At 38.6% G+C, this 27,626-nt stretch overlaps 1 protein-coding gene and 1 long non-coding RNA gene across 6 annotated transcripts in view; one reads left to right on the top strand and one right to left on the bottom strand.

Annotated features, from left to right (window-relative positions):
• Positions 1–27,626, bottom strand: part of LOC309851133 — a 124,224-nt gene that overhangs the window by 22,599 nt on the left and 73,999 nt on the right. The window contains exon 4 of one of the 4 annotated variants that reach the window (XR_014304639.1): positions 13,690–14,297. The exons of the other annotated variants lie outside the window; for them this stretch is intronic. This is a non-coding gene — a long non-coding RNA (uncharacterized lncRNA). Of the gene's footprint in view, positions 1–13,689; positions 14,298–27,626 lie in introns of those variants that run through there. 4 annotated transcript variants of the gene reach the window in all.
• The window catches only part of GDPD1 (glycerophosphodiester phosphodiesterase domain containing 1), a gene marked incomplete at its 5' end in the record, with an annotated part of 54,580 nt that continues 27,080 nt past the window's right edge, over positions 127–27,626 (top strand). The window contains 2 exons of one of the 2 annotated variants that reach the window (XM_082705941.1): positions 127–526; positions 13,640–13,682. In XM_082705941.1, coding sequence (XP_082562067.1) covers positions 127–526; positions 13,640–13,682 — 443 coding nt within the window. The remainder of the gene's footprint in view (positions 527–13,639; positions 13,683–27,626) is intronic. The other variant, XM_082705940.1, reaches the window with a different exon arrangement.

The following is a 27,626-nucleotide window of genomic DNA, read 5'->3' as shown; positions in this document are numbered from 1 at the left end:
TCAGGCTATCTTTGAAAAGCCTTTTCTGCCTGAGGGATGGCGAAGGCACTGGCAAGATTCCAAGCTTTCGCCTCCTTCGGAGCTTTTCTAAAGCGCTGCGGGTTCTACCGCAGAGCTGGGTGACAAATGCTCACTACCGGACCTCTGCAGGCTCCTACCCAGCAGCCAGAGCGCGCCTGCGTACCGCAGCCCCTTTGTTGCTCAGACGCCCGGGGTCTGGCTGCGCCTGCGTGGACGGCTGGCGCCGGCAAGTGCGCTGCACCGCGGGCACCGGCTGGGGGCGAGCAGACCTCGAGCAGCTGCCTCCGCCGCCGCAGCCGTTGCGACCGCCGCAGCGGAGTTCAGAGGGCCCGGGGGTGGGAGACTTCCCACAAGGAGGCTGAGATGTCGTCCACCGCGGCTTTTTACCTTCTCTCCACCCTGGGAGGGTACTTGGTGACCTCATTCTTGTTGCTCAAATACCCGACCTTGCTGCACCCGAGAAAGAAGCAGCGATTCCTCAGTAAACACATCTCTCACCGCGGAGGTGAGAGGGGGTCCCCAGATCGATGGCGGAGGTGGGGGAGGCTTTTCCCCCCTCTAGAGCTGAGGGTCCTTCAGAGCTCTGCAAAAGGCTGGCGGGTGGAAATGCGTGAGAGTTTGAGGAAGAATGGGTGTGCGAAAGAGGACTCCCTGGAGGTGAAGGCGATGTGAAGGGGAGCTCTCCTGAAGGAAGATGAGGGATCTTGAGACAGAGCCATGGTGGGGCTCTGTCGAGTGCAGCGGTGTCAGGTGTTCTCTGAAGGAGGACGGACGAGGGTGAGAATTAAGGGTGGATGGAGCGTTTCTCGGCAGATGGAAGGATGATCGCAAGGTTCCTTTCTAGCAGCGAGGCTGAAGACGGTGGGGGGAGCGCGGAGCAGAACCCGGGTACCCCGCTGGGGAACCGGAACCGACTGCTCTGAGCGGAGCCAGTGGCTGAGCTTGTGGGGGAGATCCGGGGCGACGAGCTTCGAGGGTTGAGGAACTGCGTGAACCTGGACCGTGCTGTAGCTTGGTTGTCTGCAGTCCCTGGGGACTGGTTCCTACCCCCCCCCCCCCCCCCGGCCCACACCCGTCCCCCTCTCTGAATACTGATAATTAAGAAGAGAGGGAAACCTAGTCACTGACCTGGGGACACTTCCCAAGGTCACAGAGCTTGGACTGGATTGGGACAGAAACTGGAGCGTCCTGGTTCCCAAGGCAGCAAACCTTTCACCTGCCCCCCTTTTTTTTTCCTTTTTTTTTTTAAGCCCTACGCTGCACCTCTGCAATAACACCTGGGTTTTCTAAAGACAAAAAGACGATGTAATTTATGACAGGACTGTATTGCTTAGCGAAAACAAAGAAGTTGTTTCTTGGAAAAGTATCTTGTGGAGCCTAGATAGTTCACTCTGTAATTTCCCAAACAGCAGGCCAAATCTTTGTCCCTTCATTATCTCAGAATAATGAGTCTTTATTTCATTTCAAGCGTGATGTATAAAATGCTGTGAAATTGGATGAAGTCAATCAATTTTAACTATTCTTTACAGATGAATGTTTAACTAGGTTAAAACTGCTTGGAATTCACAGTCTAATACTTGAAATGGCAAATCTAGGAGTTTACAGTCTAAAACTTGATTTAGTACCGTAACACCTTTTCTAACAAGAATTGGCCAGGAATACAGTTTTAAATATGACAGAAATACATTAGTATTCTTCTGTATAATCTGTACAGTTCTATGTTAAACATAGTTCTAAAGAGTGACTTCAATAGTTGTGCAAGTCTCCTTATTTATGAAAAGCATCAAAGGTTTTAAGGGGTCACCAGCTAAATGCCATGTAAATGCTTATTTGGTTTAATTAAATATATAGTTACTTTTTAAAAAAAAGTTTATTTACTTATTTAAGTAATCTCTACACCCAACATGGGGCCTGAACTCATCACCCTGAGATCAAGAGTTGCACACTCTTCTGACTGAGCCAGCTAGGTGCCCTCTGTTTACTGATAAAAAGAAAAGAAAAAAGAAAAATATACTTACTAAAAACCCAAACCAAAACTAAGATCCTCCAAAAAGCTATCAAAACTGTCATTGTGGGTGACCTAAATTTTATTTTTAGAAGAAATAAATGTTAATTTTTGAATTTTTGTGACGCTCTGCAGGTGAGAAAAACAGTACTCTGTTGAGGTTAAAAAATGTATGCTAGATTAATGTAGCCAGTATCAAAACCAGGATAAGCTGGATCTCCAATTCTCACTTACTGTCAGAAATACTTTAAAAATATTTTCCCCTAGATATAAAGTCATTTTCAGTTGTTTCAGTTTCACCCCTTATATAAAAATTTCCATTCATTATTTGCAAACATGGGATCAGTATTTGTGTATTCAAAGATATATACCTGAAACTGTCATAAGAATCTCATTAAGTATCTGTATGATGTAGTTAGTTCCCACGTTGTTAGTGCTTAATATGCTTTTGTTGAGTATGTGCACCAAATAATATAATTAAATCTAGAATGATAGGGAGATATTGATTAAAAAAATACTTTGTAAATCAAGATATTAAGTTCTTGGAAAATAATAGTAGAGGAAGGAGTCACCTCCTTACTTACTTTTTATTTTTGTCTTGGACACTGCCAACAGCAGTCACTAGTCTCTCTGTGCATATTACTAACATATGGGCTAATTCTCTGTTGCCCTAACCTCAAATACCTGATATTTCATGTAAGTCAGATGTATGACCATTCCAAGACGGAAGCATTGATCAATATATCTTATAAAGTATATACACCAGGATTACTATAACTTTATTATGTCTGCATTATCACCTGGGTCAGATCCTGGACCACTAGTTAGTCTTGGGAAGAAGACCTAGATTCCTTCTTTATAAATGAGGACTGTTTGCCTTGTTTCTCTTTGGGTTGTTAGGAAGATTAGGTGTATAAAATGCACTTTGAAAACTGTAAAATTGTTTAGAAATATAAGCATGTATACAGGGAACCACATACGTGTTTTGTAGTAGAACTTCGAGGTGATTGAGAAGGAATAAGATCACCTTATACTTAATGTTTTCAAAATTTTAATAAACATATTGCCTTTTGCTAAGATTGGTTATCTTCGAAAGAGGAAATTAATGTTTTAAAAATTAAATGCTGTGGGATTATTTTGTTCTTGTCTCTTTAGAGCATACACTGTATTACATTATATCATAATAGGATATGTTAATATATCTGCCTCCCTTAGTTCATTAAGGGGAGGTTTCAGAATTTATTAATGCTTCTGTCTCTAGCTTCAGTGCCGATCCTAACATAATCAAAATAATAAATTATTGTCTGCTAATTACTGCATGCTAGGTCCCTCCCACATATTTCCTAAATTTATTTGACCAAAGAACACCTTTTATAACTACAATGTATTGATGAAACACCAATAAGATCAAAGATATACCCTTTGGATCAAATGGAGAGCAAGCAATACTCTCAAAGTCCATTTTCTTAATTTTTCTATGAAAGCATGATTTTATTAATATCTTTCCAATTGCATAAGTAATTCATGTTCATTGTAGAAATTTGGAAAATATAGAAATGAAAAAAGAAAAATAGTTCCTAAAACTTTAGTATCTGGATATAATCTCTGTTAAAATTTTGAAGTATATCCTTTAAATACCTATTTTCTGATATTTGGAATCATAATGTATATATATTTTTTATTTATTTAAGATACAGAGAGAGACAGAGACAGAGCTTGAGCAAGAATAGGCTCCTAACTGAGTGGAGAGCCTGATGTGGGGCTCTCTCCCAGGACCCTGGGATCATGACCTAAGCTGGAGACAGATGCTTAACCCACTGAGGCATCCAGGCACCTCCTGGAATCACAGTGTATGTACATTTATTTCAGATGCCAACTGAATTGGCTAGAGGTATAACCATAGGGAAATATGGAAATAAGTTACTCCAGTACTCCTTAATCTATCTCCATGAAGCAAATGAATTAAGCAACAGGCTTAAAAAAAAAAAAAAAAAAGTCTATGTACTAGGATCAGTGGCTAAAGAATAAGAAGAATTGCCAACCCATGAAATCCCTACCTTCCCTTTTAATCTTCCACTCTCAATCTTGAGACAGAGTATTGTCACAGTCTGGCTAACCTGCCACAGAATAATTTGGCAAGTAATAAGTTTGAGGGTAAATTTGCTGTTGGACGCTGGCTGCTTCTGGGTCCTAAACTTTAACTGGATGTTCAAGGACGAAATTAAAGCATCAATTTGAGTCTTAAAAGTGTCACTGGAAGTGGCACTCTGCAGTTGCATCCTTAAACTTATCAATTATTTCTCTTCTTGTTCCCTCATTCCTATATTTAGGGAACTCTTCCTCACTTTTCAATGAGAACTCTTTTCTTTCCTCCCTCCCCGCCTCCTCCCCTTCCTTCCTTCCTTCCATAATCCCTGCATCCAACATGGGGCTCAAATTCACAATCCCAAGATCAAGAGTCATATGCTCGGGGCACCTGGGTGGCTCAGATGGTTAAGCATCTGCCTTTGGCTCAGGTCATGATCCTGGGGTCTTGGGATTGAGCCCCATGTCAGGCTGTCTGCTCAGCACCTTCTCCCTCTTTCTCTGCCTGCCACTCCCCCTACTTGTGCTCTCTCTCTGTCAAATAAATAAATTAAATATTTATTTTTTAAAAAAGTCACATGCTCTTGATCTGAGCTAGCCAGGTGCCCTTTCGACAAGAACTTTTTCCTCATTCATTTCCTCAACTGGTTCACTCATTCCTACTGATACCTTATTAGCAATGAGGTTGCTTTATTTATTTATTTATTTATTTTAAAAGATTTTATTTATTCATTTGACAGATAGAGATCACAAATAGGCAGAGAGGCAGGCAGAGAGAGAGGAGGAAGCAAGCTTCTGGGCGAGCAGAGAGCCCCATGTGGGCCTCGATCCCAGGACCCTGAGATCATGACCTGAACTGAAGGCAGAGGCTTTAACCCACTGAGCCATCCAGGCGCCCCTGTTTATCATTTATTTAATACTACTTTTCTGCTTAAGAAAGCAAACTAAAATGTACTTATTTTCAGCAATGGCTAAAAAATATATATGTCTTAAATTGTATACAAGTTTAGAAAAATTAAATATAAAAATATCATATAGAAAAATTACTGAATTTATGATAGATACATAATAAAAACCACTTATCATTGAAGAGAGCATACGTGTGGTAGTTAGTTGGTAAATGCTGCCTGTGTATCAATATACAGTTTGAATATCCTTCTGTGCTACTAGTGTGTTTAATTTTTTCTTATACCTGTACATACAGATTTCACCAGTTTTTTCCTCTTGAGATACAAAACCAAGTCTGCAGTGTTCCAGGGAACCCATATTGAGAAATACTCTTAGTATACACCATTTCTACTCCTTACAAGCTCCTTATGCACTTATGTAAATTACATATACTATTTCCAAGGCACACTGTAAATGTTGAAGGAACAAGTGAATTTAGAAATAAAGAAGAGGGCATCTGATTGGTTAAGGTCCTGACTCTTGATTTCAGCTCAGGTCATGATCTCAGGGTTGTGAGATTGCGCCCCTGTGTTAGGCTCTGTGCTGGGCTTGGAGCCTGCTTCAGATTCTCTCTCCTTCTCCCATTGCTCTTCTCTCTCTCTCTTTCTCTCTCTCTTTCTCTTTAAAAAAAAAAAAAAAAAAAAAGGTGTGGGGGGCGTCTGGGTGGATCAGTGGGTTAAAGCCTCTGCCTTCGGCTGGCTCGGGTCATGATCCCAGAGTCCTGGGATCGAGCCCCGCATCGGGCTCTCTGCTTGGCGGGGATCCTGCTCCCTCCTCTCTCTGCCTGTCTCTCTGCCTAGTTGTGATCTCTCTCTCTGTCAAATAAATAAATAAAATCTTTAAGAAAAAAAAAGAAAGAAATGAAGAAGGAACTTACTCTATTGCTTGATTTACTGAAAAATTTCGTTTTGAGATCGGATCATATCTCAAACATTAGGATATGTTTTATTTGAACTATGCTTTCTTATCCAATATCAGAAAATACTTAATTTTGAAGGTTTCTTTGTGTGCATGTGGCTAATGCATGGTCATATTTGTCATTGGCTTTCTAAACATCACACACATTGATCGTGTAGACAAAGATGTAAATAATGGTGGTTAGAGCATATCTATAAAACAACTCTACAGTGTTTATTGGTACATAAAGCATTTGGGAGACAAAAAGAAAACTAAACAGACATTTCTTTCCTTCACAGCATCTAAATCTAATTAAAGATCCAGAAGAGAATGTTTCCTTTACTTTTCCTGTCCTATCAGAAATTAACTGATCACAGAACATACGGATGGCAGAGTTGATTATGTGTCTGACTCTAGGTTTTGGGTCAGGTCGAGATCTCAGGATCATGAGACTAAGCCCCTTCTCAGGCTCTGTGCTAAGCACAGAGTCTGTTTGAAACTCCCTCTCCCTCTGCCCCTCCCCTGCTCTCTCTGAAAGAAAGAAAGAAAGAAAGAAAGAAAGAAAGAAAGAAAGAAAGAGAAAAAGAAAGAAAGAAACTGATTACAAATTATGAAACACTATATAAGAGAGAAAAAGTTAATATAGAATGAAAACTTGGGAAGTTTATAGTGAAGCTGTAAATAAAGAGAAATGGGACTTTTCAGAGAAGTGAAAAATGTGAACTAGAAGAGGGAGGTATGATGTAAGTATGATGTAAGTATGATGTAAGCAGAGGAATTATAAACATATTAGGACAGCATGTAAAATCTGTGACACTCATGCTCTTTCCCATTTCATAACTTAATAACTAATTAAAAATTAAACATTTGTTTATATGTCAGATGGTGATATGCAAAGCCAGGCATTGTTTAAACTGATTATGGAAGGAAAAGGAAAATTAGTGGAAAGTGTGCTTCTATAAATGATATAACCGGTAACAAAAGGAATTCAAATAATTTCATGAGACAAGAGCTACCACCAAATAATTCCTTGGAGAGGAATGGCATACTCTTTAATTAGTCCCTTGGTTACTCTCCAGGTTTTCACCATATGAATCTAACAGGTAATTTGTAGGTGTTATCATTGTGGAATTTATCTCCAAGCTTTATAAACAAGTAGAATATGGAATAAGGACCACTATGAATAACATATATAGTTTATGCTTGAATTGTAGTTCCCCTAGTTGGCTATGTGACTACCCAACTTTTTTCTGGTTGTGTGGGTTTTAATGAAATAATATATAAGGTGCTAATACAGTGCATAGCTTCTATTATTAATATCTTGATTGTCTTCTCATTGTTTAATTTAATACTGGGTATTAATTTCATAAACTTACAAAATCAAAGATCTTAATGTTTTCATGCTTAAGCTGTTAGGTTTAAATGAATAATAAAATTAATATGAAAAGCAGACATAAAAGACAAACATACAAACTCTGAATGTAAATATTAGTAAAAATTATATTACCTGTGGGAAAATTGATTTCAGAGTACTGAATCTCTATCCTATTTTTTTCTAACTTGTTTTCCCCAAACCAAAATATCATTTCATTCAGATATATGCAAAAGTATTAAGACTCCATGAACCTATATCACCCAGATACAAACGATTACTATCATGTGCTCACAGTTTTTTTTTTTTTTTTAAAGACAGTTTCAGGATGCCTGGGTGGCTCAGTTGTTAAGTGTGTGCCTTCAGCTGAGGTCATGATCCCAGGGTCCTGGGATCAAGTCCCACACTGGGCTCCTTGCTCATCAAGGATCCTGCTTCTCCCTCTGTCTGCCACTCCCCCTGCTTGTACTCTCTCTCTCTCTCTCTCTGACAAATAAATAAATAATAAAATCTTTTAAAAAATTTAAAAAGGCAGTTTCACTTAAGGATATATTTGATGTATTAATAAAAATTATTTTATTACATTTAAGCCCTATATATATGTAACATTTAAAAAATATATATTTTATTTATTTATTTGACACAGAGAGATACAGAGAGAAAGGGAACACAAGCAAGAGGAGTGGGAGAGGGAGAAGCAGACTTCCTGCAGAGCAGGAAACGCAATGTGGGGCTCAATCCCAGGAACCTGGATCATGACCTGACCCGAAGGCAGATGCTTAGCTGACTGAGCCAGCCAGGAGCCCCCGTAACTTTTTTTTTTACACGTAACTTTTTAAAAATGAATGTCTTTTTTTTTTTTTATTTAATTTTAAGTAAGCTCTATACCCAACATGGGGCTTGAACTCATGACCCTGAGATATCAAGAGTCACATACTCTACCAACTGAACCAACCAGGCACTCTGAGTACAGATAACTTTTTTTTTTTTTTTTTTTTTAATTTGAGAGAGTGAGAGAGCCATGCACAAATGCATGTGCACAAGTTGGGTGAGGGCAGAGAGAGAAGCAGACTCCCCAAGTGGAGAATGAACCTGGGGCTAGATCCCAGAACTCCGGGATCATGACCTGAGCCAAAGGCAGACATTTAACTGACTGAGCCACTGGATACCCCACACAAAACTTCTCTCTTTTTTTTTTTTTTTTTAAGATTTTATTTATTTATTTATTTGATAGACAGAGGTCACAAGTAGGCAGAGGGGCAGACAGAGAGAGAGGAGGAAGCAGGCTCCCCGCTGAGCAGAGAGCCCGATGTGGGGCTTGATCCCAGGACCCTGAGATCATGATCTGAGCCGAAGGCAGAGGCTTTAACCCACTGAGCCACCCAGGCACCCCAAAACTTCTCATATTTTGTGTGACAAAATTGGAAGTACATACAGAATACTTTTTTTTTTTAAAGATTTTATTTATTTATTTGACAGAGATCACAAGTAGGCAGAGAGGCAGGCAGAGAGAGAGGGGGAAGCAGGCTCCCTGCTGAGCAGAGAGCCCGATGTGGGGCTCGATCCCAGGACTCTGGGATCATGACCTGAGCCAAAAGCAGAGGCTTTAACCCACTGAGCCACCCAGGCGCCCCAATACTTTTGTTGCATATCAAAGTATGATGGTGATTGTTTTGAGGAAGAGCACTTATGCAATCATCTGAATTGTGAGCTGAATTAGCCCTTATTTTCTTCCCACAGAACACCGTTTTTACTTAAAAAAACTGAAACCAGTTATTCAGACTTGAGTATTCAGCAGATGTAGTCTTGAAAATTATAAAATGAGTCTGTCATTAGAAGAAAAATAAGCTACATTTTAAGGCAGTGCCAATGATTACATTTGAGGTTTCAAGCAAAAATTAGAAATTTGGAAAACTTGTATACTCCACTGTGAGCTTGATAGCTTTCTTATAGATTTTTCTGATGAGATGAGGAATTAACAAATGTGACTTTAAAAAATATTGTATAATGAAATGTGTCAATATTTAGGAAATCAGCACGATTTCGTGAATTAGTATTTTCCAAAGACCAATGCATGATCTAAAACCATGCATGAGTGAAAGATTTATTCAAAGTTCAAGATGAACTTACGGGTGCTGATTCTTGATCTCAGCTCAGGTTTTGATCTCAGGGTTGTGAGTTTAAGCCCTTCTGGGCTTGGAGCCTACTTAAAAAAACAAAGTTCAAAATGAAGCAGTGGATTTTCATATAATAGAGTAAGAAAAAGTCATTCATATGGTTCAGATTTCACATTGCAAGGAACTTTTGAGAAATAATGACTGTTGGGTGCCTGGGTGGCTCAGTGGGTTAGGCCGCTGCCTTCTGCCAGGGTCATGATCTCAGGGTCCTGGGATTGAGCCCCTGAATGGAGCTCTCTGCTCAGCGGGGAACCTTCTTCCCACTCTCTCTTTGCCTGCCTCTTTGCCTACTTGAGATCTTCGCCTGTCAAATAAATAAATAAAATCTTCAAAAAAAGAAAAGAAAAAGAAACTACCACTTGTTAAATTCTGGTGCAGTATCAAAAAAGTGTCTTTCCAACTGGCTATCTGTGTGAAGGTTGGTATACATGAATGAAACAGATAGGAGACTGCAGCTGCCTTCTATAAAGCATTAAAGAGATTTGCAAAAATGTAAAATAATGCCACTCTTCATTAAATATGGAAGATAGTTAATTTTCATAAAATGTTAACAAAAAAATAGTACTCTTTGTCTTTTTTTTTCATAGTATAGAGTGTTTTGTTCTTAAATATTGATTATTTGATTATAACATATTTCCATAGTTTTTGACTAAAACAAATACCAACTAGATTTTTTTTTTTTTTTAAGAGAGAGAGAGAAAGAGAGGAGGGGCAGAGGGAAGGAGAGAGAATCCTAAGAAGACTCCACACCAGTGCAGAGCCCAACATGGAGCTTGATCTCACCACCCTGAGATCATGACCTGAGCTGAAATCAAGAATCAGAGGCTTAACCGACTGAGTCACCCAGGTACCCCAACACCAACTAGATTTTTAAAAGTCACTTAACCGGACACTTAGGTGGCTCAGTTGGTTAAACATCACATTCGGCTCAGGTTGTGATCCCGGGGTCCTGGGATCAAGCCCCAAGTTGGGCTTCCCACTCTGCAGGGAGCCCGCTTCTCCCTCTTTCTCTGTCCAGTAAATAAATAAAGTTAAGGAAATCTTAACCCCACCTGGGTGGCTGAGTGGGTTAAGCCTCTGCCTTCAGTTCAGGTCATGATCTCAGGGTCCTGGGGTCGAGCCCCACATCAGGCTCTCTAATCAGCAGGGAGCCTGCTTCCCCCCGCCTCCGCCTGCCTCTCTGACTACTTGTGATTTTTCTCTGTCAAATAAATAAAATCTTATACAAAAAAAAAAAAAAAAAAGAAACAGAAAAAGTCATTTAACCTTGAAAGAGCACTTACTTCTTTTTAAAGAGCACTTATTTTTACAAAAGCTATAATCTTCAGAATTACTTCATCTGTTTTCTTTTGTGCATCAACTGTAGTGACTAAAATAAACCTAAAATCAAAGTAGCTTTTTTTACATGGGTATTCCTTTCTCTCTACTGAACTATGGAACTGTAGAACATTTAGCTAATATATTCATTTCTTCATACTTTGTGTTTCTACTGATTATTAATTAGGTTGCCATGGAAGCACAATCTAACAATATAAGAGAAGAAAATTCTAATACTCTCACAAATATGTTCAGGTGGTATTGTATGTGAAACATTTTAATGCTAATACTTGAACAGTGTCATAAACTTGAAGTGTTTCTTTTTGCTAAAAAGAAATGGACTGTTTTTCTTAATTATTTGGAAAAGTATTTCCTAAGTGTTTTTCCTGTACATCCCATTAATAATTTAATAATACTGAAATCGGACGCCTGGGTGGCTCAGTTGGTTGAGCGGCTGCCTTCGGCTTGGGTCATGATCCCAGCATCCTGGGATCGAGTCCCACATCAGGCTCCTTGCTCAGCGGGGAGCCTGCTTCTCCCTCTGCCTCTGCCTGCCATTCTGTCTGCCTGTGCTCTCTCTCCCTCTCTCTCTCTGACAAATAAATAAATAAAATCTTAAAAAAAAATACTGAAATCTTTTAGTTTTAAAATATTTTAAATCTTATGGTTAGCGTGTTATGTTAATTGATTCTACCTAGTATATATAATATTAGATAATTAGATACTTTTTATCTGTGTCCTTTTTGTCATTGCAATATTTGTTACTCATGAGTCAGTGGACATCCACCAAGTATCAGTTACTGTAACAGTGGCAATAGCAATAATAATAGCAGTAATCCTTTACTTTCACAGAATATTAACTATTTCATTAACTCTAATGCCATTAATTATAAAATGCACATTTTCTTTTCTTTTTGAGGTAGGGGAGGGGCAGAGGGAGAGAGGGAGAGAAAGAATCTTAAGCAGACCCCAACCCCAGCACAGAGCCCAACACATGGCTCAGTCTTGCACTCATGAGATCATTACCTGAGCCAAAAGCAAGAGTCGGACACTTAACTGACTGAGCCACACAGGCACCCCTAAAATGCACATATTTAACATACTGCTAAGAGAGAGAAAATCTTGCCAAGTAAACTACTATACACCATCTGGGGCGCCTGGGTGGCTCAGTTGTTAAGTGTCTCCCTTTGGCTCAGGTTATAATCCCAGGGTCCTGGGATCGAGCCCTGAATCTGGGTCCCTGCTCAGCAGGAGGCCTGCTTCTCCCACTCCTAATATCCCTGCTTGTGTTCCCTCTCTCACTGTGTCTATCTTTGTCAAATAAATAAATAAAAATCTTGGAAAAAAAAAAAAAAGACCCTCTCTAAGGTCTTTAAAAAAAACTATTACACACCATCTGTTGTAAAATGCATCCTAACTTATGAGATGTTAAAAGGGAAAAACTCATTTTTCGAATTGATGACGTAGGACACCTGACATGTGAATTCATTTAACTACACCAATCCTATGAAATAGGTGCCAACCTTTATCCTCATTCTTTTTTTTTTTTTCTTTTTTAATATTTTTATTTTTGTGGGGAAGCTCCTGGCTCAGTCAGTAGAACATGTGACTCTTAATCTTGGGGTCATGAGGTTGAGCCCTACTTTGGGGGTAGACTTAATAAAAAAAATTTTTTTTAATGCTAATTTTTTAAATGTAATCTCTACTCCCAGTGTGAGGCTCAAGCACACAACCCTGAAATCAAGAATCTCACACTCCACTAAGATAGCTAGGCATCCCTCATTCTTACAGATAAGTAAGCTCAGCCTCAGGGAAGTTTTGTAACTTTCCCAAGGTCATGCAAATATCAAGTAGATTTGTGAGCAAAGATCCTAACTCCACCTTTAACTACTGCACTACGTTGTCTTCAGCCAAAGCGATTAAAACAGGAACTTATTTTCAGTAATTCATAGGAAAAGGAGTCAGTTTTATAATTTATGCTATAATGTGATAAATTCTTACTAGAGAGATGCGTAAGAGAGTTTGGGGATGCAGAAGAGATAGATTAACTGTTTCTGAGGATATATATATATATATATATATATATACACACACACACACATACCAGGTCCTCTTCTGTCTTTCCTCTGACGAGCAGATATTGTAGCTTAAAAAACATGTTTAGGTTCTAACCTTTCTGTGTTGCTGCGGCTTTGTTTTAATCTTTGACTCTTCCTGGTGCAGCCAGAAAGAATTCAAAATACTATTACATTCTTTAAAAAACTTGTAATGCCGGGGCGCCTGGGTGGCTCAGTGGGTTAAGCCACTGCCTTCGGCTCAGGTCATGATCTCAGGGTCCTGGGATCGAGTCCTGCATCGGGCTCTCTGCTCAGCAGGGAGCCTGCTTCCCTCTCTCTCTCTCTGCCTGCCTCTCCGTCTAGTTGTGATTTCTCTCTGTCAAATAAATAAATAAAATCTTAAAAAAAAATTTGTAATGTCTATACAGTATGTAAACATCAAGATTCACTAGATGTAGCTTATTAAAGTTAATTTCTGGAAAAATTAAAAAGTTCAAATTAGGGGAGCCTGGGTGGCTCAGTCAGTTAAGCATCTGCCTTCATTTAAATCATGGTCCCAGGGTCCTGGGATTGGGCCCTGAGCCCTGCTCAGAGGGGAGTCGGCTTCTCTCTCTCCCTCTGCCTTCCACTTCTCCCTCCAACTCCTGTGCATGTGTGTGCTCTCTCAAATAAATTAATAAAATCTTTTAAAAATTAAAAAAATTTTTTTTAAAAGTTGAAATTAGCTAGTAAATGAAATTTAAATTTAATGTTTTCACAGGTGCTGGAGAAAATTTGGAGAATACAATGGCAGCTTTTCAGCAGTAAGTATTTAAAAAGGTATTCTTTTTTTTTTAAAGGTCTTCTTTTATAGTTTATCTTTGAAGTGATGATGATTCACAAAGTGAAGGTAGTATACATGTCACATCCACTTGTGATAGTTGTTTCTATTTTTTTTTTTTTTTTTTTTTAGTTTAGCTAGTCTGAAGTGTTAGAGTGTTTGGTTTTTGCATAACTGAAAAACTAGATCAGAGTTGTGGGTAATCAAAAGATACTATAGTTCTAACGCTGAAAGAAGGCATTTGTAACAAGGAACACACTGTGTGTAATGCTAATTAGTCTTGGAGAGAAGAGAAAAGAAGAAAATGAAACAACTGTTAACACTGGTTGCTGTTTATGAATAGGATTATGTGTCTGCGCTGTAATTCTACTGACCTGAAGCTGTGATCCGGTCTTGTTTGGAGCCTTAAGAGTGTTGGTCTTATTTTTTTTTAAAAAGGTAAATTAGCTTTTTCCTAATGTTTCAGGTCTCTTTTAGAGCACTACACAGAGAAGCAGCAGGAGAGATAGGAATGAAAGCTGATTGATACCTTGTTCTCTGTCTCAGAGTAAATGATCATCATTGGTCTATAGTAATGGTGAAAACAGTTTTCTTTTCCCTGAAAAATAAAGCAGAGGATATAAAAAGTTAAATTCCCTGGAAGACATTACCTTTCCATATTTAGTAGGAAACATATTTTCTTATATATTTTTATGCATACATTGGGACTGAGAAATCAAAATTTGGCTTTTTAAAAAAAATTACTATCTTTTTTTTTAAAAAGATTTTATTTATTTATTTGACAGACAGAGATCACAAGTAGGCAGAGAGAGGTAGAACTAGGTTCCCTGCTGAGCAGAGAGCCTGATGTGGGGCTGGATCCCAGGACCTTGGAATCACAACCTGAGCCAAAGGCCTAGGCTTTAACCCACTGAGCCACCCAGGTGCCCCTGGCTTAAGTTTTTATTCTGTTTCTCATCATTTAAAAGTACCTTAGAATTTAGGGGCCCCTGGATGGCTCAGTTGGTAGAGCATGTGACCCTTAATCTTGGGATTGTAAGATCGAGCCGCACATTGGGCATAGAGATTACTTAAAAATAACAAAGACACCTGAGAGTTTATTTTTCCTGTTACCAGTTCCAAATGCACTGCTTCTCCATATTCTAGTTTCATCTAAATCCTAGCCTCCTGTGTTTGTCATTGCTTATTCTTCCTCTTCTCCAATACAATACCTTTGGCTATAATCACCAGATGCTCTAAAACCCTAAAAATGCAAAAACTTTCCTCCTGTCTGTGGAAAAAACTTTCCAGATTCTGAAACAAAATAATTTAACTTATTTTAAGTCAAAATAAAATACAGTAAAATAAAGTAAGTTACTTTATGTTATCTTCTCTACTAAAATCATATATGTGGGGGGCGCCTGGGTGGCTCAGTGGTTTGGGCTGCTGCCTTCGGCTCAGGTCATGATCTCAGGGTCCTGGGATCGAGCCCCGCATCGGGCTCCCTGCTCCGCAGGAAGCCTGCTTCCCTCTCTCTCTCTCTCTCTCTGCCTGCCTCTCTACCTACTTGTGATCTCTGTCTGTCAAATAAATAAATAAAATCTTTAAAAAAAAAATCATATATGTGGGTATCTTTAGATAACTATATAATGTATACATCTAGATATAATTATATATATAACATACATAATGTATATATATATAATTGTATTTGTGCAGTTTATACTGAGACGCATACACACATACACATACCTCCCCCCCATATACTATGATTTAACAAATATTTGTTCCCAGGCATGTAGTGATATATATTACCTGGGGGAAAAAATATTTATAACTTTGAGTGATTTTAGCCTTTTTTATATTTAAGGTATATTATTTTGTAAGTTTCCCCCATATTTTTTGCTAAATTTTTACTAACCACCCTTATTTATGAAATTAAAATACTTGATTATATAATAAACTGTTTCTTAGAATGGTACATTTATATAATAAATTATTTTTAAGGATGAGGTAGAAATATTTTTATCTTTGAAGATTTTAATCAACTGAAATCCTTTTTGATATTTAAAGAATGTCTTGGGGCACCTGGGTGGCTCAGTGGGTTAAAGCCTCTGCCTTCGGCTCAGGACATGATCCCAGAGTCCTGGAATCGAGCCCCACATCGGGCTCTCTGCTCGGCGGGGAGCCTGCTTCCTCCTCTCTCTCTGCCTGCTTCTCTGTCTACTTGTGGTCTCTGCCTGTCAAATAAATAAATAAAATCTTTAAAAATAAATAAATAAAATAAATAAATAAATAAAATCTTAAAAAAAAAGAATTGTCTTACTTGGATGGTTTTTTTTTTTTTTAAGATTTTATTTATTTATTTGACAGGCAGAGATTACAAGTAGGCAGAGAGGCAGGCAGAGAGAGAGAGGAGGAAGCAGGCTCCCCACTGAGCAGAGAGCCTGACGTGGGGCTCGATCCCAGGACCCTGGGATCATGACCTGAGCCAATGACAGAAGCTTTAACCCACTGAGCCACCTAGGTGCCCCTATTTGGATGGTTTTTACTTGCTAGATACAACATTACATTTCCCATCTTCAGATTATATTTATTTGACAGAGAGAGAGGGAACACAAGCAGAGGGAGTGGGAAAGGGAGATGCAGGCTTCCCTCTGAGTGGGGGAGCCAGATGCCCGGCTCGATCCCCGGATCCTGGGATCATGACCTGAGCCAAAGGCGGTGCTTAACGACTGAGCCACCCAGAAACCTCTCTCCCCCCGCTTTTTTAAAGATTTATTTGAGAGACAACTCATAAGTGTGTGTGAATGGAGGGAGGGATGGAGGGAGAGACTCTCAAGCAGATTCCCCACTGAGCATGAAGGCCCAGTTGGAGCTCCATCTCATGACCCTGAGACCCCAAGCCAAAATCAAGAGTCTGGCGGTTCACCAGCTGAGCCACCCAGGTGCCCCTTGATTTTAACCTCTTAAAAATTTGTTGTTGGTGGTGGTTTTTGTGTTTTATCTTTTGGATCAGTGCTCTTGCTATCAATACATACTTTTGTTTTCATTTATAAGTATTCTGTTAGTAGAATATTTTAGCTGTGGGATGCTTAGGAGGTTTTTTTTTTTTTTTTTAATACCTGCTTCATGAGCAACAAGAAAAAAAATCACGTAAACATACTCTTTTCAAGGCACAGTATATTAAAAAGGTGGAATTATAATATATACTTGGCAAAAGACACTGTGCTTAAAAGTAGGGTATATCTTTGATAGGATAAGTAGTTGAGGGAGAAAGAGTAAAAATATAATGAGCAGCTAAAACTTAGATCTTATTTATGTGCATGTGTAAACACTTCACAAAGCTTAATATTATGACATGGAAGTGAAAACAAGACGATATTAGAGAAAGAATAAATAATTGGTGGGGGAAGGCTGGTTAAGATTAACCAGAAAATTGAAAAGATACTAAGACTAGAGAAGTTACCATTTGGTATAGAGGAAGAAGCTATTTTTATTATTTCTATTACTTTTTAAGATTTTATTTGAGAGAGAGCGAACTCAAACTGGGGAGAGAAGCAGAGGGAGAGGAAGAAGAAGACTCACCTGCTTCTCACCTCAGCCTGCCTCAGGACTCCATCCCAGGACCTGGGCCAAAGGCAGATGCTTAACCCACTGAGCCACCCAGATGCCCCAAGAAACTATTTTTAAAACGTGAAGTGTTTGGGGCACCTGGCTGTCTCAGTCCAGAGGACATGCAGTTCTTGATCTTGGGGTTGTGAGTTCAAGCCCCACATCGATTACACATTGAGTAGAGATTACTCAAAAAAAAAAAAAAGGAAGGGGAAGAAATGTTAAATGTTTGACATTAAGATTCGAGGGTATATAGACAAGATGTATTTAGGAAACTGAAAGAATGTATGGAAGATTAATTCATTATAGTGGGTCTAAAGAAGTAATTAGGATTGGGGCACCTGGGTGGCTCAGTCATTTATGCCTCTGCCTTCAGCTCAGGTCATGATCTTGGTGTCCTGGGAGTGAGCCTCACATAGGGCTTCCTGCTCAGTGGGGAGTCTACTTCTACCTGTCCCACTCCCTCTCTCCCTTCCCCTCCCTGCTCATACTCTCTCAAATTAATAAATAGTATCTTTAAAAAAAAACACACACCAAAAATTAGGAAAAAGAATAATTAGGACTGAAGAGAAATGATTATATCTCACAATTCCTTCCTTCCTTCCTTTCTCTCTCCCTCCCTCCCTCCCCCTTTCCCTTCCTTCCTCCTCTCCTCTCCTTTCCTTTCCTTCTCTTTTCCTTTTCCTTTTTGTATGTCACAATTTATAAAAAGTCCTGTAATATGGTTTATAAAATGCTTTCACAAACACCTTAGGTTATGAATATGGCTCTTCTGTAATTCCTTTGAGAGCAAGAATCTTTCCATATTAATCTCTTAACCCCTAACACCTAATTATGATGCTAATAGACTCTCACTAGTGGCTTACTGAACGGAGATGTGGGATGGGGCACTCAAGATCAAAGAACATTAACAGAAGACAAATGAAGGAGACAGAAACCATCCAATATAAGAGGTAAACCAGAAACTAAGGAATTGTACTACACACACACACACACACACACACATACACACGGAGTCACTAAGCCCTTGAGTATGTAAAATCTAGCTCTTAAGAGCTAATAAAACTAGGCTATTAAACCAGGCCGCCTTTGTAAATACCCATAGGACAATTTGATCCCCATGGTATTAACATGAATGGTAAAAGAAAGAAACAAATTGTTTTAGCAGTAGCTGGAAGTGTAAGTTGGCAGACAGTCAAAGTAATTAATCAGTGACCTAGTTCTCATGATACATTTTTCAGAATATCTAATTAATACAATACTAATTTCTCATCTATGAAATGGGAATAATAACAAACCTCAGGGGTGTGAGGAATAAATGAGATTCAAATAAATTCCTTAATATAGGGTCTGTTACTTATTTATTTGTTTGTTTTGGGGTTTACTATTTTTAATTTTTCCAATTTTTTATTTAAATTCTAAATAGAGTTTAACATATAGTGTATAGGGTCTGTTTTAAATTGTTCGTGTATTGTTCCTGTGGAGTTTCAAGGAATTTCACATCTTTTAGAGCTAGAGTTTTTATTTCTTTTTCTGGTAATGTTGAAGCCTTGACTTCCCTTTGTCTTTTTCTTTTCTTATTTTCTTTTTTTTTTAGTTTTATTTATTTGACAGAGATCACAAGTAGGCAGAGAGAGAGAGAGAGAGGAAAGCAGGTTCCCTGCTGAGCAGAGCTGATATGGGGCTCGATCCCAGGACCCTGGGATCATGACCTGAGCCGAAGGCAAAGGCTTTAGCCCACTGAGCCACCCAGGCGCCCCTTGACGTCCCCTTTTCTGTCTGTAATCAGCTTGTCAGAAAATCAGCTATCTGGGGGCATGTGGGTGGTTCAGTTGGTTAAGAGTGGGACTCTTGATTATTGCTCAGGTCACGATCTCAGGGTCATGAGATGGAGCCCCAAGTGGGGCTCCATGCTCAGCAGGGAGTCTGCTTGAAATGCTCTCCCTCTTTCTCCTTCTGTCCCTCCCCTGCTTGCTCACATTCTCTTTCTCGCTCTAAGATAAATAAATATTTTTTAAAAATTCAGCTATAAAATATCTGGCAGATGCATTTTATCATATTTGGGAAATTTTGAAGGCCAAACTGATTAAAAAAATTTCCCTTTTCTAGCTATGTTCTAGCTATTTGTATATCAAATTTAGGATAATTTTGTTAGGAGAATTTACAAATTGTCCTGGATGTACTCATTTACTATTGCTTTAAAGTTTTACTAGCTTATTGATAAGAGATAAGCATAGAGTAAATAGAAAATATTTTTTTAAGATTTTATTTATTTATTTGACAGACAGAGAGTAGGCAGAGAGGCGGGGGGTGGGGAAGCAGGCTCCCTGCTGAGCAGGGAGCCCGATGTGGGGCTCAATCCCAGAACCCTGGGATCATGACCTGAGCTGAAGGCAGAGCCTTTAACCCACTGAGCCACCCAGGCGCCCCTAGAAAATATGTTTTATATAATTCTTAAACATTTCTTTTTTTTTTTTTTAAGATTTTTTATTTTCTTATTTATTTGACAGAGACACATCACAAGTAGGCAGAGAGGCAGGCAGAGAGAGAGAGAGGAGGAAGCAGGCTCCCTGCTGAGCAGAGAGCCTGATGCGGGACTCGATCCCAGGACCCTGAGATCATGACCTGAGCCAAAGGCAGCGGCTTAACCCACTGAGCCACCCAGGCACCCCATATTCTTAAACATTTCTAAAAACAGCCAACATTTCAGCTGAAGGGAAACTTTAAACTTAGATTTCTCAGGTAAAAGGTATAAATATTTTTTATTTTAATTTTTAATTTTTTAAATTAACTTCTAAAATTGTATTTATTGTGCTTGCTTTAGCAGCACATACACTAAAAATAATTAATCAATCAATCAATTATTTTAAGTAGGCTCCACACTGGGTGTGGAGCCCAATGCAGAATTTCTTTATTTATTTTTTATTTAAAAAAAAACTTTATTTATTTGAGATAGAGTGAAAGAGAGAGAGAAAGAGCATAAGCAGAGTGGAGGGGCAGAGAGAGAGGGAGAAGCAGACTCCCTTCTCATGACCTGAACTGAAGGCAGACACTTAACTGACTTAGCCACCCAGGTGCCCTGCAGAATTTTTTAAATACAGGAAAATATAGATAACCACTGCTCTTACTCCCCTTCACATACACATACAAAAAACCAATAATAACAAAAGAAAGATATGCACATGACCAAAAATCAGTAGTACCAATTTTTTTTTTTAAGCTATATGAAGGAGGGCGCCTGGGTGGGTCAGTGGCTTAAGCCGCTGCCTTCAGCTCGGGTCATGATCTCAGGGTCCTGGGATCGAGTCCCGCATCGGGCTCTCTGCTCAGTGGGGAGCCTGCTTCCTCCTCTTTCTCTCTGCCTGCCTCTCTGCCTAGTTGTGATCTCTCTCTGTCAAATAAATAAATGAAATCTTAAAAAAAAAAATAAGCTATATGAAGGATTTCAGGATTTTATTTCAAAACTATTTGCTAGCTACATATATTGTTTACAGTTTCTACATTTCTTATTCTTTTTTAAAAAATTTCTTATTCTTTTTTAAAAAATTTCTTATTCTTTTTTTAAAATCTACATTTCTTATTCTTTTTTAAAAAAATATTTAAGGAAATTTAAAAGTACAGAAAAGTAAATCTACCAAAAACTGTTTTTGTTTGCTTCTTTTTGCATTTTATTTTTACACATTTGTGGTTCTAGCACACACTGACCAATAAATATTCTCTTTTAAAGGTGGAGATCCTTTAGAAGAGGACACATAAAGTTAGTTATTTATATCTTAGTAAGAATTACATTAAGGAACCAAGTTAGTTTGTTTTAAAAACATTAAGAAACGTTTACTCAATTGCTAAAACTTTATTCCTTAATTGATATATTTATATACAAATTTATATTTGCATTTTTATATCATTTTTATATTCTGTGTTTCAAGCTTAAGTATAAAACAGAAGATACATTCATTCCACTTAGGAGATCAGAGGCAAAATAAGAATCGTGAGTGCTTATGTATTTAAAAGGATGTTCCGTTTTTCATAGATTAAATTCCTGCTGTAATTCATTCTGTTGGTGATCAGTAAATTGGTGTCCAAAATATTGTCTTTTAGATACAATATATTAATAATGAAGTATCCTTATTTTGCCACTTTAGAAGTTTATATTCTAAAAACAAATAATTCTGGATGTCTGGGTGCCTCAATGAGTTAAGTCTCTGCCTTAGGCTCAGGTCATGATCTCAGGGTCCTGGGATGGAGTCCCTGCATTGGCCTCCTTGCTCAGCAGGGAGCCTGCTGCTTCTCCTGCTTATGTTCTCTCGCTCTCCCTTTGACAAATAAATAAATAAAATCTTAAAAAATAAAAATAAAAAGGGGGCACCTGGGTGACTCAGTCAGTTAGGTGTCTGCCTTCGGCTCAGGTCATGATCCTGGGGTACTGGGATGGGCCCCATGTTGGACTCCCTGCTCCCTGGACAGCCTGTTTCTCCCTTTCCCTCTGCCTTTCTCCCCTGCTCATGCTGTGCTCTCTCTCTCTCATGCTGTCTCCCTCTCTCAAAGAAAGAAAAAAACAACAAAAATTCAAGCAATCTATGTGATGTAAAAAATTGGCCTGCTCAAATCTCTAGTTCCAGTCCCAGAAATACAACTTACTAGAGATAAGCCCTGTAACAATTTGGCCTGTATCTTTTCTAGTCTTTTTAATATATAAACTACACTTCAATTAAAAAATTATTTTTCCAGGGCACCTGGGTGGCTCAGTGGGTTAGGCCTCTGCCTTCCACTCAGGTCATGATCTCAGGGTTCTGGGATCGAGTCCTGCATCGGGCTCTCTGCTTGGCAGGGAGCCTGCTTCCTCCTCTCTCTCTCTTTCTCTGCTTGCCTCTTTGCCTACTTGTGATCTCCCTCTGTCAAATAAATAAAATCTTTTTTAAAAAAGTATTTTTCCAAATCAAACAAAATTATACATAAACTTTATTTTACATCACAAGGATCCTATCTTACCTGCTTTTTTCATTCAGATATACTTCAAAAATGCCATTCCATGTGAATATTTATTCTTTTAAGAATAGTGCTTACTGGGTGCCTGGGTGGCTCAGTGGATTAAAGCCTCTGCTTTCGGCTCAGGTCATGATCCCAGGGTCGTGGGATTGAGCCCCACATCGGGCTCTATGCTCAGTGGGGAGCCTGCTTCCTCCTCTTTCTCTCTCTCTCTCTCTCTCTCTCTGCTTGCCTCTCTGCCTACTTGTGATCTCTGTCTGTCAAATAAATAAAATCTTTAAAAAAAAAAGAATAGTACTTACTATGGATATGGATTATCACTGATGATCATTTAGATGCTAGCAGGATAATAATTAAAATTTAAAATGTTAATAGATATCTAATAGATAAGTAAAACATGGCTTTAGTCCACTCATTTAGAAATATGTTGGATACCTGTGATATTCCCAACAACACAAACATTAGAAAGTATGGAGCAGACATAGGCCTTTCCTCTCTAGGAATTCAGTCTTACGGTAGAGACCTGACCTCATATAAAGCCACCAGTAAACAGTTCAAGTGCATGGGAATCTATTGCACAAACATAATTTATCTACTTTTGTATCTTCTCACCCTGTTCCACTCACCACAGCTCTTACTCTTTCCATTCTTGAATTTTGAAAAGAAAAGTTATTTCTTTCTAAAATTTTCTCCCTGCTCCACCCATGTTTACTTTTCTTCATCTTGAAATGTCACCCATGGTGATTAGTGCATAAAGTGTTAGGTGGGCATTTTGCATAGAGTTTTTTAAACAAATATTTATGGAGTACCAGCTGTGCCAGGTCCTGTGCTTGGGCACTAGGAATGTAAGAGTAAACCAGTCATCGCCCACAAACCCTTTATTTAAAGAACTCCTGTCTCACTGGGCAAGGGGAGATAAATAGATAGGTTCAAAACAGTGTGGTAAATACTATGACAGAATAAACACAGGGTGCTACAGGGTCCTGGCAATTTAGCAGTATGTAAACTAGTGACCCCATCTAATCTGGGGGGATTGAGAAAGATATCCCGAAGTGGTTCCTAAGCTTAGACCTGAAGGATGAGTTAAGAGTTAGCAGATAAGGGGCGCCTAGGTGGCTCAGTGGGTTAAGGCCTCTGCCTTCGGCTCAGGTCATGGTCTCAGGGTCCTGGGATGAAGCCCCACATCGGGCTCTCTGCTCAGCGGGGAGCCTGCTTCCCCCTCTCTCTCTGCCTGCCTCTCTGCCTACTTGTGATCTCTGTCAAATAAATAAATAAATAAATAATCTTTTAAATCTTAAAAAAAAATAAAGTTAAAAAAATCTTTTAAATCTTTTAAGAAAATAAAGTTAAAAAAAAAAAGTGTTAGCAGATAAGTGGTGCCTGGGTAGCTCAGTGGGTTAAGCCTCTGCCTTCGGCTCAGGTCATGATCTCAGGGTCCTGGGATTAAGCCCTGTATCGGGCACTCTGCTCAGCAGGGAGCCTGCTTCCCCCTCTCTCTCTGCCTGCCTCTCTGCCTGCTTGTGATCTCTGTCTGTCAAATAAATAAATAAAATCTTAAAAAATATATATCTATATACCTTTAAAAAAAAAAAGAGCAGATAAGGGAAGAAAAACTTTTAAAAACCTGTTACTGTTATATACATTCCATACTATACATTCCATAAAATGCACAATCTATATAGCCCAGTAAATTTAAACATAATGTATATATCTTTGTAACCCTCACTTAGATAAAGATGTAGAACATTTCTACCACTTTTTTTTTTTAAAGATTCCATTTATTTATCTGACAGAGAGAGAGATCACAAGTAGGCAGAGAGGCAGACGGAGAGAGGGGGAAGCAGGCTCCCTGCTGAGCAGAGAGCCTGAAGCGGGGCTCAATCCCAGGACCCTGGGATCATGACCTGAGCTGAAGGCAGAGGCTTTAATCCACTGAGCCACCCAGGTGCCCCCATTTCTACCACTCTTGAAGGTATCCTTGTGACCTTTCCCAGTCCACATTACTTGCCCCTAGAAGGCCATTATTCTAATTTCTATTATGATGATTTGATTTTGCTTGTTCTCGATAACATAAGTGTGATCATACCGTATTTATACTTTTGTCTCTGGCTTTTCTTTCTTCATTTTGTATCTGTAAGATTTATCCATGATGTGTGAAATAATGTTAGGTTTTTTAAAAGATTTTATTTATTTATTTGAGAGCGAGAAGGTGAGTAAGTGAGAAAGAGAGCATCAGCAGGGGGAGCAGGAGGCAAAGGGAGAGGGAGAAGCCGACTCTCCCCTGGGCAGGGAGCCTGATGCGGAACTTGATCCCAGAATCCTGGGATCATGACCTGAGCTGAAGGTAGACGCTTAACCGAGGTAGCCACCTAGGTGTCCCTGTTATGTGTTTTTTAACAGCCAAATGCATTAATTCCTCTCAGATATATACTTAGCAGAAGTGGAATTGCAGGATCATAGAGTAGGTCTACATTTATACCTTCCAAAATGATTGTACCAGTTGACCCTCACACCAGCAATATAGAGTTCCAGTCCTCCACTGTCTTTCTACTTTGTTGTCAGTCCTTTTAATTTTAGCCACTGTAGTGGCTATGTAGTGCTATCTCATTGTAGTTTTAATTTACATTTCCCTGTTGAATTTTGATGTTGAACATCTATTCATACACTTACTGGCCATTTGGAAATCCTCATCTGTGAAGTGCCTGTTCAGATGTGAATCTGTTATTTTACTGTATAGTGTTTTTCTTGCAAAAGACATTTCAGGCAGAAGAGTATTGAAAGTGTGGGGGTGTTTGGGGTGTAAGGTACAAAGTGGGGAGGAGGTATAGAGAGCTGATATTATCATCATTGTTTTGCAAGTAAGGAAACTGAAGCGTGAAGAAGCTAAATAACTTGCCCAAGTAAGTGGTGGAGCCAGTGTCTGTGTTCTTTATCCCCCAACTTTCTTGAGGTATAACTGACAAATTATATTTCATATAAAATGTGATGATTTGATATGTGTATACATTGTGAAAGGATTCTCACCATCAAAGTAATTAACATACCCATCACCTCACATATTTACCCTTTTTCGTGCAGTGTTTGTACTCCTTAACCACTGTGATATTCCCTTTGTAAAAGTCATAGGATCTCGACTGTGAAAGGAAGCTTAGAGATTGTCTGATCTAATCCTTTCAATTTTTTTCTTTTTTTTTAAAGTAAAATTTTATTTTATCACAATAAAATATACATAAAATAAAACTTACCATTTTAACTGTTTTTAAGTGTACAGTTCAGTGTCCTTAAATACAATCACGTTGTTATGGAACCATCACCACTATTCATCTCCAGAACTTTTTTCCATACCAAAACTCTGGACCCATTCAGTAATAATTCCCTAACTCCCTCCCCACCAGGCTCTGGTGACCACCATTCTACTTTTATTTCTATTAATCTATTTTAGGTACATTTAAATAAGTGTGGAAACATTAAATATTTATATTTTTGTTTTTGGCTTTTTTTCACCAGGCATAATGTTTTAAAGATTTGCTCACTCACGTTGTGGCATATACCAAAATTCCCTTCCTTTTTCTTTTTTTTAAAGATTTTTTTATTTTTTAAGTAACCTCTCCACCCAACATGGGCCTCAAACGTACAACTCCGAGATCAAGAGTCACATACTCTACCAACTGAGGCAGATAGTCAGGCTCCCCAGAATTCCTTTCCTTTTTAAGGCTGAATAATATTTCTTTTTAGGTATATACCATATTTTGTTTATCTGTTCATTAGTTGATAGACAGTTAAGTTGCTTCTACTTTTGGCTGTTATGAACAATTCTTCTATGAATATGGTCGTATAAATATTTCTTTAACTCCCTTCTTTCATATCTTTTCTGTGTATACCTAGAAGTGGAATTGCTGGATCATATGGTAAATCAATGTTTAATTTTCTTGAGAAACTGCCATTTTATATTCCCACCAACAATATATAAGGGTTCCAATATCTCCACATCCTGGCCAATACTATTTTTTTTCTCTTTTCTTCCTTCCTTCTCTTTTTAATAATAGCCACCCCCCAAAAAACTAATTGTGTTTTTTTTTTTTTTCAAAAAGTTTGTTTATTTATTTATTTATTTATTTTAAGTAATCTCTACACCCATTGTGGGGCTCAAACTTAACAACCCTGAGATCAAGATTTGCACAGTCTTCCAGCTGATCCAGCCAGTTGCCCCTCTTATTGTGGTTTTGACAGGATTTCACTAATGATTAGTGATCTTTCCATGTGCTTATTGGCATGTCTTCTTTGGAGAAATGTCTATTCAAGTACTTTCCCCATTTTTGAATCAGGTTACATTGTTGTTGAGGTTTAGGAATTCTTTATATACTGTGGCTATTAATCCTTTATCACATAGATGATTTGCATTTATTTTCTCCCATTCTGTAGGCTACTTTTTTTTTCACTTTTTAAAATTCAATTAATTAATGTATGATGTACTATTAGCTTCAGATTTATCAGTCTTGTATAGTACCCAGTGTCCATTACATCACATGCCTTCCTTTTTTTTTTTTAATATTTATTTATTTATTTGACAGAGATCACAAGTAGGCAGAGAGGCAGGCAGAGAGAGAGAGGGGGAAGCAGGTTCCCTGCTGAGCAGAGAGCCCGATGCGGGGCTCTATCCCAGGACCCTGGGATCATGACCTGAGCCGAAGGCAGAGGCTTTAACCCACTGAGCCACCCAGGTGCCCCATCACATACCTTCCTTAATGTCCATCTCCCATTTGCCCCATCCCCTCACCCACACCCCTCCAGGAACCCTCAGTTTGTTTCCTATGATTAAGAGTCTCTTATGGTTTGTGTGGGCTACCTTTTTACTTTGTTGATAGTGCTCCTTGGTGCACAAAGTTCTTAATTTTGATGAAGTACAATTTGTCTTTTTTTTTCTTTTGTTGCCTGTGCTTTTGGTGTCATAGCCAAGAAGTCGTGCCAAATCCAGTGTAGCGAAGCTTTTCCTGTATGTTGTTTTTTAAGAGGTTTTTCATTTTAGGTGTTATGATTAGGTCTTTGATCAATTTTGAGTTTATTTTTTGATATGGTGTTAGTGAAGGATCCAACTTCATTCTTCTACATGTGGGTATCCAGTTTTCTCAGCACCATTTGTTGAAGAGATTGCCCTTTCCCCATTGAATGGTTGAAAATCATTTGACAATACATAAGAGGGCTTATATCTGGACTCTATTTCATTGATTTATATGTTTGTCTTTATGCCAGCACCATATTGCTTTGATTACTGTAGCTTTGTAGTAGGTACTGAAATCAGGAAGTGTGAGTCTTCCAACTCTGTTCTTCTTTTTTTTTAAAGATTTTA

This window comes from Mustela nivalis (assembly GCF_964662115.1).
Source record: "Mustela nivalis genome assembly, chromosome: 17".
NCBI classification, from domain to species: domain Eukaryota; kingdom Metazoa; phylum Chordata; class Mammalia; order Carnivora; family Mustelidae; genus Mustela; species Mustela nivalis.
The sequence above is the reverse complement of the archived record's forward strand: the minus strand, read 5'-3'. Positions and strand labels throughout refer to the sequence as shown.